Consider the following 13,009-nt stretch of genomic DNA (forward strand, 5'->3'; position numbering starts at 1 on the left):
CTCAGAAGAGATCTGCAGGAGGCCGCCTCCTCCCACGGATGGTCTGCACCTGCACCCGCACCTGCCAAGGCTCATCCCCAGCTTACAACACTGAGACGCACCTGCTGATGTGAGTACCTCGGGTGTGCATTCCTTTCGTCTGTAACAGCTACCATACAGAAGGGGGTCTGGGCGGGGAGTGTCAGTAAGCCTAGGAAGACTAGATCTCAACAGGCAGGAGGGTCTCGGCTGCCAGAAACCTTTTGAACTGCTACTGCGCCTGCGGGCTGGGGCACTCACTGGAAGACACTGAGCGTTTCACAGGCTCACAGCAATCCTCCTGGGATCGCCAGGCTGTGGCGAGCATTTCTCTGTGGCCTCATTTCTTTTCTTTGCGGTACTGGAGATTAAACCCAGGGGCATTCTACCTCTCAGCTAAACTCCCAGCCCTATTTTATTCTTTATTTTTAAATAAGGCCTCACTAAGTTGCAGAGGGTCTCACAAATTGCTGAGGCTGGCCATGAACCTGCGATCCTCCTGTCTCAGCCTCCCAAGTACTGGAATTACAAGTGTGCGCCACCACACCCAGCAGGCCTCACTTCTTGACTCTCTCTGGTCTAAGGAACGTGGCCTGACCCATGTAAAGATCCGCAGCTGCTCCCCAAGTTACTGGCCTGAGAAAAGAGGTCACATGATCTAGCGTCCACTTTGGAACTGCATTTGCCAACACACAGACCTTGGCATGATGCTAAGTGCCCAGCAAGCACATAGTTTTGTTTTGTTTTTTCAGTACTAGGGATGGAGCCCAGGGGCATTCTACCTGAGCCACACCCCCAGCCCTATTTTTTAGTCTTTAGTTTGAAACAGGATCTCATTGAGTTGCAAAGGGCCTCACTAAGTAGTTGAAGCTGTCTGCAAACCGTGATCCTCCTGTCTCAGCCTCCCAAATGCTGGGATTACAAGCGTGCGCCACCATGCTGGCTAAAAGCACATGTTTGTTAGATATAAAAACCCAATTCCGAAGTGGGTATAGTGCTGCAAGCCTGTAATCACAGCCACACAGGAGGTTGAGGCAGGAGGATCACAAGTTCAAGGCCAGCCCGAGCAACTTAGTGAGACCCTGTAGTACAGTAAAGAAAAGGGGCCAGAAACAGAGCTCAGTGGGGTGCGGAAGCACTAGGTTCCATCCTAGTGCAAAACCAACTAGAAAAACAAACTCCACCCTGGCACCAAGACCACTGACTGTCTGTGTTTCTAGTGCGTGGACTCTTGGTTGTATTACCATATTCTCATGGCTCCAGAGAAAGATTACTTTACAAGAGTGAGTCTGGCAAAGGCACTGAAAGGCTACTTAACTGTTGGACATCTGAACCCCAAACACAGTTATCTTCTAAAAGTCTTTTTATTTATGTTTGTGGTACTGGGGGTGGAACCCAGGAGCTTTCTACCTCTGGGCTACACTTCCAGACCTATTTTATAAGTTGCTGAGGCTGGCTTTGAACCTGCGCGATCCTCCTGTCTCAGCCTCCCAAGTACTGGGATCACAAGCGTGCGCCACCACGCCCGGCTTCTCCTAAAATTCTGACAATCTTTATTCTCAACCTAGTAACATCTTTAAGGAATCCTAAGGGCCACAGTGGCAATTCCCAAATGGTGTTAAGAGAAATTTGTTTGAAGGGCATTAAGAGAAAATTATTTATAGGTAAGAAAAAGAAAACCCACTCTTGTGCTGTTAACTATTAACAATTAACCCGAATAAAGAAAGCTTTCTAAATGTGGTGCAGTCTCTTGGATTGGGTCCTACAACATAAAAAGGCCATTATGGCTGGATAAATTGGCATACTTCAAATAATGCCTGTTAGAATCCCAGTTATAACAAATGCACACAGGGACGTAAGAGGCTACATAAGGGCGTAAACAGCACACAGCAACTCTATACGTGTACTGCTCTGTAAGTCTAAAATTCTAAAATAAAAAGTTAAGTAGAAAACAATTACTCCAAGCCTTGCCAGTCCTCAGTGTAGAAGACAGCACTTGTATTTCCAGGAGGGGAGCTTATCCCTACCTCACGCATACTCCCGAGCCTTGGGAAAAGGTGCAGTGACACCATCTGCTCAGGCCTTTTTGTTTGCGGTACTCGGGATTGAACCCAGGGACATTCTACTTCCTTTTATTTTGAAACAGGGTCTAAGTAGCTGAGGCTGGCAGTGAACCTGTGATCCTTCTGTCTCAGCCTCCCAAGTACTGGGATTACAAGTGTGTGCCACCGTGCCCGGCTAGGAGACGCTTTTTGTTGAATGTTTATAGTTCTTAAAATTATTCACCTAGCTGGGCATGGAGATTCGTGTTTGTAATCCCAGTACTTGGGAGGCTGAGACAGGATTGCGCGGGTTCAAAGCCAGCCTCAAGTATTTAGTGAGGCTTTAAGCAACTTAGTGAGACCCTCTTTCCAAATAAAATATAAAATAGGTCTGAGAGTGTAGCCCAGAGGTAGAAGGCCCCTGGGTTTCATCCCCGGTACCACACACACACAAAATAAATAAATAAATAATTCACCTAGGATCTATTCCCAAACAAATACACACTTGTTTTCTAATGATGTTTCAATGTATTTGCCAGATAAGTTGTTGTTACTTATTGGAAAATGGCCCAGAGAAATGACTTTGTATGGCGAGAGGCGCCTGTGAGGATGGCTCCAGAGCTCAGCTCTGCCCACCAGGTCTCCTGGGGAGAGGCCTGGCCACACCCAGCTGTAGAACATGTGGCAAAGGGGACCAGATACCCCCAGGCTGGGACACAGCCCACGGCACAGCCAGGAGCAGCTCCAGCCCCAGCTGCTTACCCTGGGGCTCTGTGTCCTTCTCGCCAGACTTCTTGTGCACCACGGTTGGATACGTGATCGTCAGCTTGCTGTTGTGCTCCTTTCGGACAACTGAGCGCCCGGTCCTGCACAAAAGGACAGTTATGATGGGGAGATGCAAGCCCGATGGGACGCTTACCAGGCTGAGGGCGGGAGCCTCCTCTGCTGGTACTCACTTGCAGTGGGGACACCGCTTCGCGCTCATGTGTGCCCTCCAGAAGCAGGCTATGAGTTTGCTCCTGCTCTCACACACATTTTTCACCTGTTAAAAGAAGCCACAGCCTGGGTGTGCCATTTGGGAGAAAATCCAGTATGTCTTCACTTTGTGGTTTTCACCTTTTATTCTTAACCACAGGAAACCACACTAACTTTCTTAAATAAATTTTTCTGAGACAGGCTGGGGGTGTAGCTCAGTGGTAACAGTTTGCCTAGCATGCATTAAGCCCCAGGTTCTAGCCCCAGCACTGAAAAAAATTAAATAAAACTCTCACATACCCCTGAAATAGCTGAGTGCTGCCAATCCCTGGACAAGTCTTCCTTTCTGTATTTTATTTTTCTTTCCCTTTTTCTTTCTTCCCCTCCTCCCCTCCTTCCCTTCACTGCACCCAGGGGCTCTCACCTCCCAGCCTTCTTGTTGTTTGAAATGGCGTCTCACTAAGTTGCCTGGGCTGGCCTTACCTCGCAGTCCTCTCAGCCTCCCAAGTAGCTAGAATTGTAGGCAGGCATCACCGTGCCCAGCCACTGAGCCATTTCCTTGAGGCTTGCTTCCTTACTCCTCATATGGGAATACAAATAGCAGCCACCCAGAAGGCTGGTGCTAAGATAAGGAAATCATGAGGGCAGCGGAGGGCTTGGGTACAGGAAGTGCTCAATGACTACAAGCCACGTAACTTTAAGCCTCTCAGGAGCGGCTGCGTACCGCCCCACTGCCTCCCCTCAGACCTCAGGGCTCCCAGGAGGGCATGCACACTGGCTGCCCTACCCTAGACCAACTGCACCAGAATCTCTGGTGTCAAAGTGTGCAGGAGATGATTCTGAGGTTAAGATAAGTACACGGCTGATTACTCACCCCATTCAGCCACGACAAGGGAACATGCACATGGGCATTAGAGGGGAAGGGGCACAGCAGTAGTTCAGAAAGCAAGTGTGGGAGAAAAAGAATAGCAAACATACCATTCTCAAAGGATGCTTACTAGATGCTCTGTCTAAATGACCTCCATCATCCCATGGGGCCTGCAGCAGGCATTAAAGATGGAAAGACACCCAGGGACAGTTATATGACTCACAAGGCCAGACGCCTCCAGAGAGGCAGCGCTGGGAGTCAAACCCAGGCCCACTTAGGAGCCAAAAGCACAGGCAGGCCGGGCAGGTGGTGCCTGCCTGTCATCCACTACTGAGAGGCTGAGACACAGGACCACAGTTCAAGGCCAGCCTCAGCAACTTGGCAAGGCCCTCAGCAACTTAGCGAGAACCTCCCTGTCTCAAAAGAAAGTAAGGCTGGGGGTGTAGGTCAGAGGTGGAATGCCCGAGTTCAATCCCCAGTACAACACAACAAACAAAAACCCCCACAAAAACATTAGCAAATGACAGTGCAAAGAAAAGTATAACTATGCTAACCAGAAAGCATCAGGGAACAGAAGGCGGGACAGCTCACGTGTGAACCAGAGCGTCAGGGAAGAGGGGGACAGCTCACGTGTGAACCAGAGCGTCAGGGAAGAGGGGGACAGCTCACGTGTGAACCAGAGCGTCAGGGAAGAGGCGGGACAACTCACGTGCGTGCCTGGGCCCCCCAGGAGGTTGTTCTGCACAATTTTAGTTGTGTACTGTTCTAACTCTTCCTGAATTTCAAAGGCAGAAGGATCAGCATTTTCTTCCAGAAACTGAAAACAAAGAAGAAAACTGTATTATGGCAGAAAACTAAGCATATGCCCGCCACACGGCACTGCTGTGCCCAGCTAGAGCTGGCTGGAAGGGAGGAGCAGGCACCACGCTGTCTGGGGTATTTCCACCACAGCGAGGCGACGCTGTCAGACGACACGGCGCAGCTTGCTTCCAACGACCGTACACTGGATTATTACACCAAACCGAAGACTGCAGGAACCAAGACAATACAGTATTTTTAAAAATCTTAGTTCTTTGCAGCACCGACAGGACAGTGAGAAACAAGCAGGACAGGGCGGCCCTTTCATGTTGAAACCCTCAATGGCGCCGGAGACAGAGATCAGAGTCTAGGGTGTGAGCAGACAGGAGCCCAACAGGACGCCACCCCGCACAGAACAGTTAAGACGGGGCCAAAGGCTCCACCCCAGGAGCCGCCAGCCCTCCCATGACAGTCTCGGCGGACAACGCCCGGCACGCGGCAGCAGTGCAGTCCTCTCTGAAGGAAGACAGTGCTGTCTCAGGGCCCCAACTATGCCATAGCACGGCGACAGCACAAAACACAGAGACAGCACAAAACACAGAGAGAGGGGGCCTCTGGGACTCGGTGATGCTCGCTCCTGAAGGCACCATGTGGTGTACACACGATCACACTTCAGTTTGTGTATTTTACAAAGGAATTTTTTAAAAAGATAGCAGGCAAGCCGGGCGTGGTGGTGCACGCTTGTAATCCTCGCACTTGGGAGGCAGAGACAGGAGGATCGCGCAGGTTCAAAGCCAGCTGTGCTGGCTTAAGAGACCCTGTTTCCAAAAATAAAATAGGTCTGGGAGTGTAGTCCGGAGGTAGAAGGGCTTCCAGGAACCCCAGTACCACCAAAATAAACAAACAAATAAATAAATATAAAAGATAGTAGGCACTATAAGTAATTTTATACCAATAAAACTTTGGATGGGATGAACAAATCCTTAGAAAAAATATAACTTACTCTGAATAAAAGTTTAAAAATATCCTCCCTCTGCCTTTCTGACAAATTTGACCCAAGGTTAACTTTTCAGCTCTGCCCCCTATAAATGGGATAACCGTGGAGATGCCAATTGTCTTATTATCTTATATTGCTAATGGCCAAAATGACTCAGACTGGTTCAACCATAACTGGACTGGAAAGACTATAAATTATAAATACAAAATAAGCCACAGCTCTACGCTTCCCTGACTAGGCATGTCCTCGAGGGCCCAGGCACTGTGGAAATACTGAGTGTTGTGGGGGCGCGGAGCTTCTAGGCTGGGGTGGCCCCGGGCATAACTGTTTTGTTAACATGTTTTCAATCACTCTAACAACTTCGAGTTTTTACATCAAGCTAGTGGTAGCCACTTATATGATATAGAGATCAAACCTTCTGGGGAAGGAGTACAGACAAGGACTCCTATTCCTACCACTTGGCGTTCCCGATTTCCATGGCACCGCTACCCACATACCGTGTTCAGAATCCGCTCTAGCTCGTAGACTGCGTGTAGCGCCCCAACTTCCAGAACCCTCAGCTGGCAGAGCAAGAGGTGAATCACAGCCCGGGGACAAGTCAGCATGTGGCAGTTTAGGCAGGAGCCTCGGAGCAGGAGGTAGAGTTTCTGAAGTGAGGGGTAGAAAACAGGGCGTCAAAAAGGGAAAGTCCTCACGGGATCCCAGTGCACTCACGAGAATTTCCTTCCTGAAGTCAGTCTGCTCCTTTGAGAATTCCACTGCAGCTGATGTTTACAAAGGCCTTTCTAATTCTGAGAATTGGGTAAATACTACCCTATAGTTAATGGTTTCATTTTAGTCCATTACAATTTGAAATTTACTTAGGATGTATGCTCTGAGACAGGAAATTACTTTTATTTGATTCCAACTACTTTATGAAAATAAAAACTTTTCTTTAATAATATTAACAGTTGAATCATGTCCATGCACACCACCATCTGAATAGCAAAAAATGACCCCCAGAGGCCGAGCTAGCTGATAAAAAAAGCTAAGCACCGCCGGGCACGGTGGGCACGCTTGTAATCCCAGCATTCGGGAGGCTGAGACAGGAGGATTGCGGTTCGCAGCCAGCCTCAGCTACTTAGTGAGACCCTGTTTCAAAATAAAGAATAAAAAACAGGGCTGGACTCATGCTGAAATTACCTATGTACGCCACAGGGTACACTGAAGTTACAGCAAGAACTTCTCTGAAGGCCTGGAATCCAAAAAGCTCCAAAACCTGACATTTTTTGAGTTCCAACATGACCCAACTTGACCTCATATGATGGGTTGAAGTTAAAACGAGGGTGCAGTAGAAATGTCTACATGGCCAGGCGTGGCGGGGCACGCCATCTCAGTACCTGGGCCGAGACGGGGGTCACAGGTTGGAGGTCAGCCTGAGCAAATTCACAAGGCCGCTTCAATATAGAAAACTAGGGCTGGGGTATAGCTTGAAGAGAGTGCCCTGAGTTTAATTCCCAACACACACACAAATATTATCTTCGAGTTTCATGTTTAAATTTGGGTTCCCCGAGATGTCTCAATATACATTTAAAATCTGAAAATGTTTGAAGTCCAAAACATTTTGGTCTCAGACGTTTTGGATAAAGGATGCTTAACCTTCACTGCACTTGGCTCTCAACGTTTTCTCTGTACAGAACACTTTAACTTAAAATATCTGGGCTTAAGCTCCTCGCAGAGGCAGCCCTCACAAGCCCACCAGCAGCCCGAGACCCACCCGCCTGGGGCGGCACGTACATCAAAGAGGAGAGGGTTGTACACTGTGAGAGGGAGCTCGATGTGGCCCAGGTGCCCAGAGCAGTTGTTGAAATCTTGGACGCAGGTGGAGCACACTTCTTTGGAATCCGCAGGGCCCAAAGCCAAATCATACAGGCCATTTGCTGACGGGTTCCCCAGGCTGTCCAGGTAGCGAGGGTTCGTGATTGGCTTAACACTTAATTTCCTAAGGAGATAAAAAAGACCAGGGGAAAACTCAGGTTACCAGTGTCTTTGACGTCTCCTTTTCAGCACTTACGCTGTATTTAGGTGAATAGTTAGTGTCTCCTCTGACGGTTCCAGAGGGCAGATCCCTGTCTGCCTTGGTCACGCTGTACCCAACACTTAGCACAGAACTGCCACACCAGGGTACGAAACAAGCATGTGCTAAATGAATAAGATTGGCAAAATCTCTAAACGGATTTGAAACAAAACTGGCACCGAATGCATTGGTAAACTTTATAAAAAGGGGGTAGCACCTACTAAACACTCAATGATTCACAAGCAGTTCTATTTACTCTTGGACTTAGCTCTCAAAGTTTTCTCTCTCAAGAATACCTTAACTTAAAATATCCGGGCATAAGCTCCTCAGATTTAATGAGTTGAGCCTCACTAAATGTAGTTTTTTTTTTTTTTTTTTTTTTGGCGGTACTGGGGTTCCTGGAAGCCCTTCTACCTCCGGGCTACACTCCCAGACCTATTTTTACATTTTTATTTGGAAACAGGGTCTCCTAAGCCAGCACGGGGCTGGCTTCGAACCTGCGCGATCCTCCTGTCTCTGCCTCCCAAGCGCGGGGATGACAAGCGTGCCCACCGCGCCCGGCTAAATGTGGTTTTCAGTGGAAGAACCTGAGGCTCAGAGGAGCTGGATGACCCAGACAGAAGGCGGGAAAGACAGACCTGACTCCAGAGCCCAGAGAGCTCGATGAAGGGACGGCGAGGCAATACATCCCGTGCGGAGGAACCGTTGGAAGAAAAGCAAATTCAAGAAAATTCAACACAAATACTAGCCACAAGTGGTGATGCAACTTGTATGTCAGTACTTGGGAGGCGGAGACAAGATTGCAGGTTCCTGGCCAGCCTCAGCAATCCAGTCAGGCCCTCTGCAACTTATACCATTTTAAACTAAAAAATAAAATAGGGCTGGGAGGTGTGGCTCAGAGGTATAATGTCCTCGAGTTCAATACTCAGTACCTAAAAATAAAGAGAAAAAAAAAAACGCACAGATATTCAAAGCTTTGAGAAACAGAACTTGCTTAACAAAAGGTTTCATCAGATTTTATGTCTGGTTTAAAGGGGTCTCCTATAAAACCACTAAATAACAAGCCATACCCTGCCTAATGACATCTTAGTCAAACAGGGGCCACATACGCTCCAGCATCTACCATACAGCTTAGGCGGACAGCAGGCCCTATCATCCAGGTGTGAAACTAGGCTATGTAGTGTAGTCTATCATGCTTATACAATGATAAAATTGCCTAACGTTGCACTGCTCGGAAGAGTCCTCGTGGTTAAATGACCCAGGACCATTCTTTGATAGTGCCTACTTTGCCTTTCAAAGCTTTTCCTTTCTAATTTGGAAAATAAAGGAAAAAGGAACCATCCCGATCTCATATCCGAGAGGAAACCTACATAAAAATACCTCGCGCTAATTTCTCAAGGAATGGCGGCTTATTAAGATGATGAGGGTCCATCAAGACCCGCGCGGGTCAGATCCAGAAGAGCTTACGCTGCAGGGCAGTGCCACTGTGAGGGCACAGGCTCCCGCAGACCTGTTTCTGTGGCTCTCGACTAAGTGAATTGCATCAGAAACTTCAACCTGGCATTATGCGTGTGGTTTCTTCCCACGCTCCTGGAGTCCACCTGCAACCTGAATTGTTTTAACACTGAACAAATTACTTGGCTTTCTTGTTTTTTTCAATATTTCTGAAATTGTTAGTAAAATGTAACATAAAACTTACCATGTTAACCACTTTGAAGAGTCTAGTTCAGTGGTATTAAATATCCTGTGCTACCATTCCACCTTTCACCTCCAGAACTCATCCTGCGAAGGTGAAATTCTACCCATTATACAGTAACTCGTTCCCCCTCCCTCCTGGCACCCGCCATTGCTTTACGTTTCAGTTAACCAGACTCCTCTAGGTACCACATGTAAGTGGAATTAAATCGCACTTGTCCTTTCGTGACTGGCTATTTCACTAAGCATGATACCCTCAAGGTTCAGCTGTGTTGTGGTCCTTACCAGAATGTCCTTCCTTTCCTGGGCTGGATATTTCAGTGTATGTCTGTATCACATTTTTTTTTTTTTTGGTGGTACTGGGGTTCCCGGAAGCCTTTCTACCTCCAGGCTACACTCCCAGACCTATTTTTACATTTTTATTTGGAAACAGGGTCTCCTAAGCTAGCGCCCACAAGGCTGGCTTCGAACCTGCGCGATCCTCCTGTCTCAGCCTCCCAAGCGCGGGGATTACAAGCGTGCCCACCACGCCCGGCCTCTGTATCACATTTTAACGACTCACCATTCATAGACATGTGGCTTGTTTTCAAGTTGTGAATGCTGCTGCCATAGGCACACGGGTGTGCAAATAACTGACTCTGCACTGGATCCTTTGGACAGGTATCCAGATGTTGATTTGCTGAATCACAGGGTCATTTCATTTCTAATGTTTTGAGGAAGCAGCGTGCTGTTTCCACAGTGGCCATACCATTTAACATTCCCACCAACCGTGTACAGTCCTACTTTCTCTAAATTCTTACCAGCATCTGCTGCTCTCATTTTTTTTTTTTATAGCAGTCGCCCTGAGTTTGGGATGGTACCTCACTGTAGTTTTCATTTACATTTCCCTAATGATGCTGCACATCTTCCCATGTGCTTATTGGCCATTTGTGTATCTTCTTTGGCCATGTGTCTTTTTGAGTCTTTTACCTATTCTTCTTCTTCTTCTTTTTTTTTTTTTTGCGGTTCTGGAGATAGAAGTCTGGCATTCTACTTCCGAGCTACATCCCCAGCCCTATTTTTTATTATCTTGAAACAGGGTCTCATTGAGTTGCAAAGGGCCTCACTAAGTAGCTGAGGCTGTCCGTGAATGGCGATCCTCCTGTCTCAGCCTCCCCAATGCTGGGACTACAAGCGTGCGCCACCGCTTGCCTATTCTTAAATTGGGATTTTTGTTGTTGAGTTATAGGGAGTTTCTCTCATCAATGATGTGATTTGCTAATGTTTTCTCCCATTCCCTGGGTTGCTCTTCCCTCTGTTATGTCCTTTGATTACTATTTTTTTCCTCACCTAAAATGAGGCACCACAGCAGCTCTATTAGGATGATTAGAAGATAACTTATATAACACATACGTCCAGGAGCGAGTTCTCTGTTAGAGGAGAAGAATCCCTCTCATCATTATAGGACTAGGCTGGATGGGAAGGGGCACCAGCAAGGATTCCAGTAGAGAACACGGAGCTTGAGTCTTACGGACTTAGGTTTGCGGACGACCCCTCCCAGTTTCTAGAGACATTGTATTTTCAGGGCCTGATTTTCCTTTCCTGTAACCAGAGGTACCAAGTGTCTGTGGTAAAGCCTGAGAGCACCAAGTGGTGAGCACACAGCTTCTCCACTCACCAACTCAACAAATACCCTGTATGTGCGAACTACTTTTAGGCGCTAGGAAAACAAAAGGAGGGCCCCTATGTTATAGGCATTGCGTTCAACTGGAAGAAGAGAAACAGAAAAACAACGTAAGTATACAGTCTGTTGGATTGTTGGATGACAGAGTGCTATGGAAAAAACCCCGCCTGGTAGACAGGGTGGGCCAGCAGCTAGAGAAGCCCACTCCCTGGAGGTATTTGGGCAAACACTTCTAGGAGATGAGGGGGCAAGCCGTGCAGTCACCTAGGCAGAGGGCTTTACAGGAAGCAGAGGCTGCAAATATCCTGGAATGGGTGTGTCCTGTGGTGTTATGGGACAGCAAGGAGGTTAAGGTGCTTGCAATAGAGGTACAGTTAAGGACCAGAGCGGCCCTTGCAATTGATTTTAAGTTTTAAGGGCTTGATTTTTACTCTGAGAGGGAAAGCTTTTGGAGCATGGGTTCCTAAACTTATTTGGCTTACCACTTCCTTTTCAAGGGGGAAAAAAAAATTACACAGTATCTCTCTAAAAACCTACCTTCTTTAAGTGAATAAACAGAAAGAGGCAGGGAAATACTTTAAAAAAAAAGTATCTATATTTCCTTTCTGTGTCCACCAAGGGGCAGCATCGTCCACTCTGGGAACTTAAGTATAAAAAACTAAGAGAATGAAGGGGAGAATTAATTATTTAAATGTTTCAACTCCAGATCCAAAAGGGTTTACAAGGTCCCTAATGAATATAAATCTGCTCACGCTGTTCCCTGCCTAAAATGCCCCAATTATCTTTAAATAATTTTCAAGCCAACAGCCATGTGGTGGCATATGCCTGTAATTTCATTATTTGGAAGGCTGAGACGAGGATCGCAGGTTTAAGGCCAGCCTCCACAACTTAGCAAGACCCTGTTTCAAAATAAAAAGGGCTGGGCGTGTAGCTCAGAGGCAGAATGCTCCCGGATTTAACTCCCAGTATAGTAATAATAATAACAACAACAACAATAGTAAAAAACAGCAAGTCACCAAATTCAAGCATCCTATCTCATTTTGCTTCTGGATTAAATTCTATCTACTTAAGGTGATAAATAATTGGAAATTCTAGACCAGCGCACTGTTAACAATAAATAATACTGAGGAAAACAACAACAACAACAACAACAGGACCAAAGTAGGAACGCGAGGAACACCAACATTTAAGTGGAAAGAAAAACAGACTTTTGTTCATCAATATCTTGCTCACTGCCGGACAAGAAGCGGACGATTCCCAAACATTTGTAGGTTGGCAAAAAGAGGGAGGAAAAAGTACTTGTCACCAAAACGAGAGGCAGTAAGCTCCTGGAGGAGAGACAAGTTTGAAGAGCGTGACCGAGACTGTCCTACCACGCCGAAGACTGAAGAGTTCCCACGGCTTAGCAAATAAGAAAATGGAGCGGAGTCCTGGCAAAGAGGGCTTAGCACCTGAGCTGGTCGTTTTGTAAACAGAAAGAGATGCGCTCAGGAACAGCGTCGGGGACACGGAGCGCTCGCGCGCCCGGGCTGACGGAGGACGCCGGCGGCCGCCCGCCCAGCCCTCGGCCCGCACGTTCCGCGCGACCCGGGACCCGCACCCTGCGCGTCCCTCCTCCACTCCCACCTGAGCTCCTCCGCGGAGTACATCCCGAAGGAAATGCCCTGCAGCCGCCGCCAGGGCGTGTGTCTGGAGCCCGCCATCTCGCGTCCGGCCGGGCAGACCCGGGCAGCCGCGAGCGCCCAGCCCGCGCCGAGCCGCAGCCACCACGCGCCGCGCACTGCGCCTGCGCGAGCGGCGCCCGGAAGCCCGCTCTGGGCGAGACCACTTCCGCGGGGGGAGGCACTTTGGCACTCGGACGCCCGCTTCTATTTCAAGAATATTCGAAGATATATAA

At 47.9% G+C, this 13,009-nt stretch overlaps 1 protein-coding gene across 1 annotated transcript in view; it reads right to left on the reverse strand.

The window, feature by feature from the left end:
* Positions 1-12,815, reverse strand: part of POLR1A (RNA polymerase I subunit A) — a gene marked incomplete at both ends in the record, with an annotated part of 68,860 nt that extends 56,045 nt beyond the window's left edge. The window contains 6 exons of the mRNA XM_080711847.1: positions 2,823-2,926; positions 3,017-3,102; positions 4,613-4,720; positions 6,196-6,345; positions 7,475-7,679; positions 12,739-12,815. Coding sequence (XP_080567973.1) covers positions 2,823-2,926; positions 3,017-3,102; positions 4,613-4,720; positions 6,196-6,345; positions 7,475-7,679; positions 12,739-12,815 — 730 coding nt within the window. The remainder of the gene's footprint in view (positions 1-2,822; positions 2,927-3,016; positions 3,103-4,612; positions 4,721-6,195; positions 6,346-7,474; positions 7,680-12,738) is intronic.
* Between the last annotated feature and the right edge of the window lie 194 nt (positions 12,816-13,009).

This window comes from Muscardinus avellanarius, assembly GCF_963383645.1.
Source record: "Muscardinus avellanarius genome assembly, chromosome: 15".
Taxonomy (NCBI): Eukaryota; Metazoa; Chordata; class Mammalia; order Rodentia; family Gliridae; genus Muscardinus; species Muscardinus avellanarius.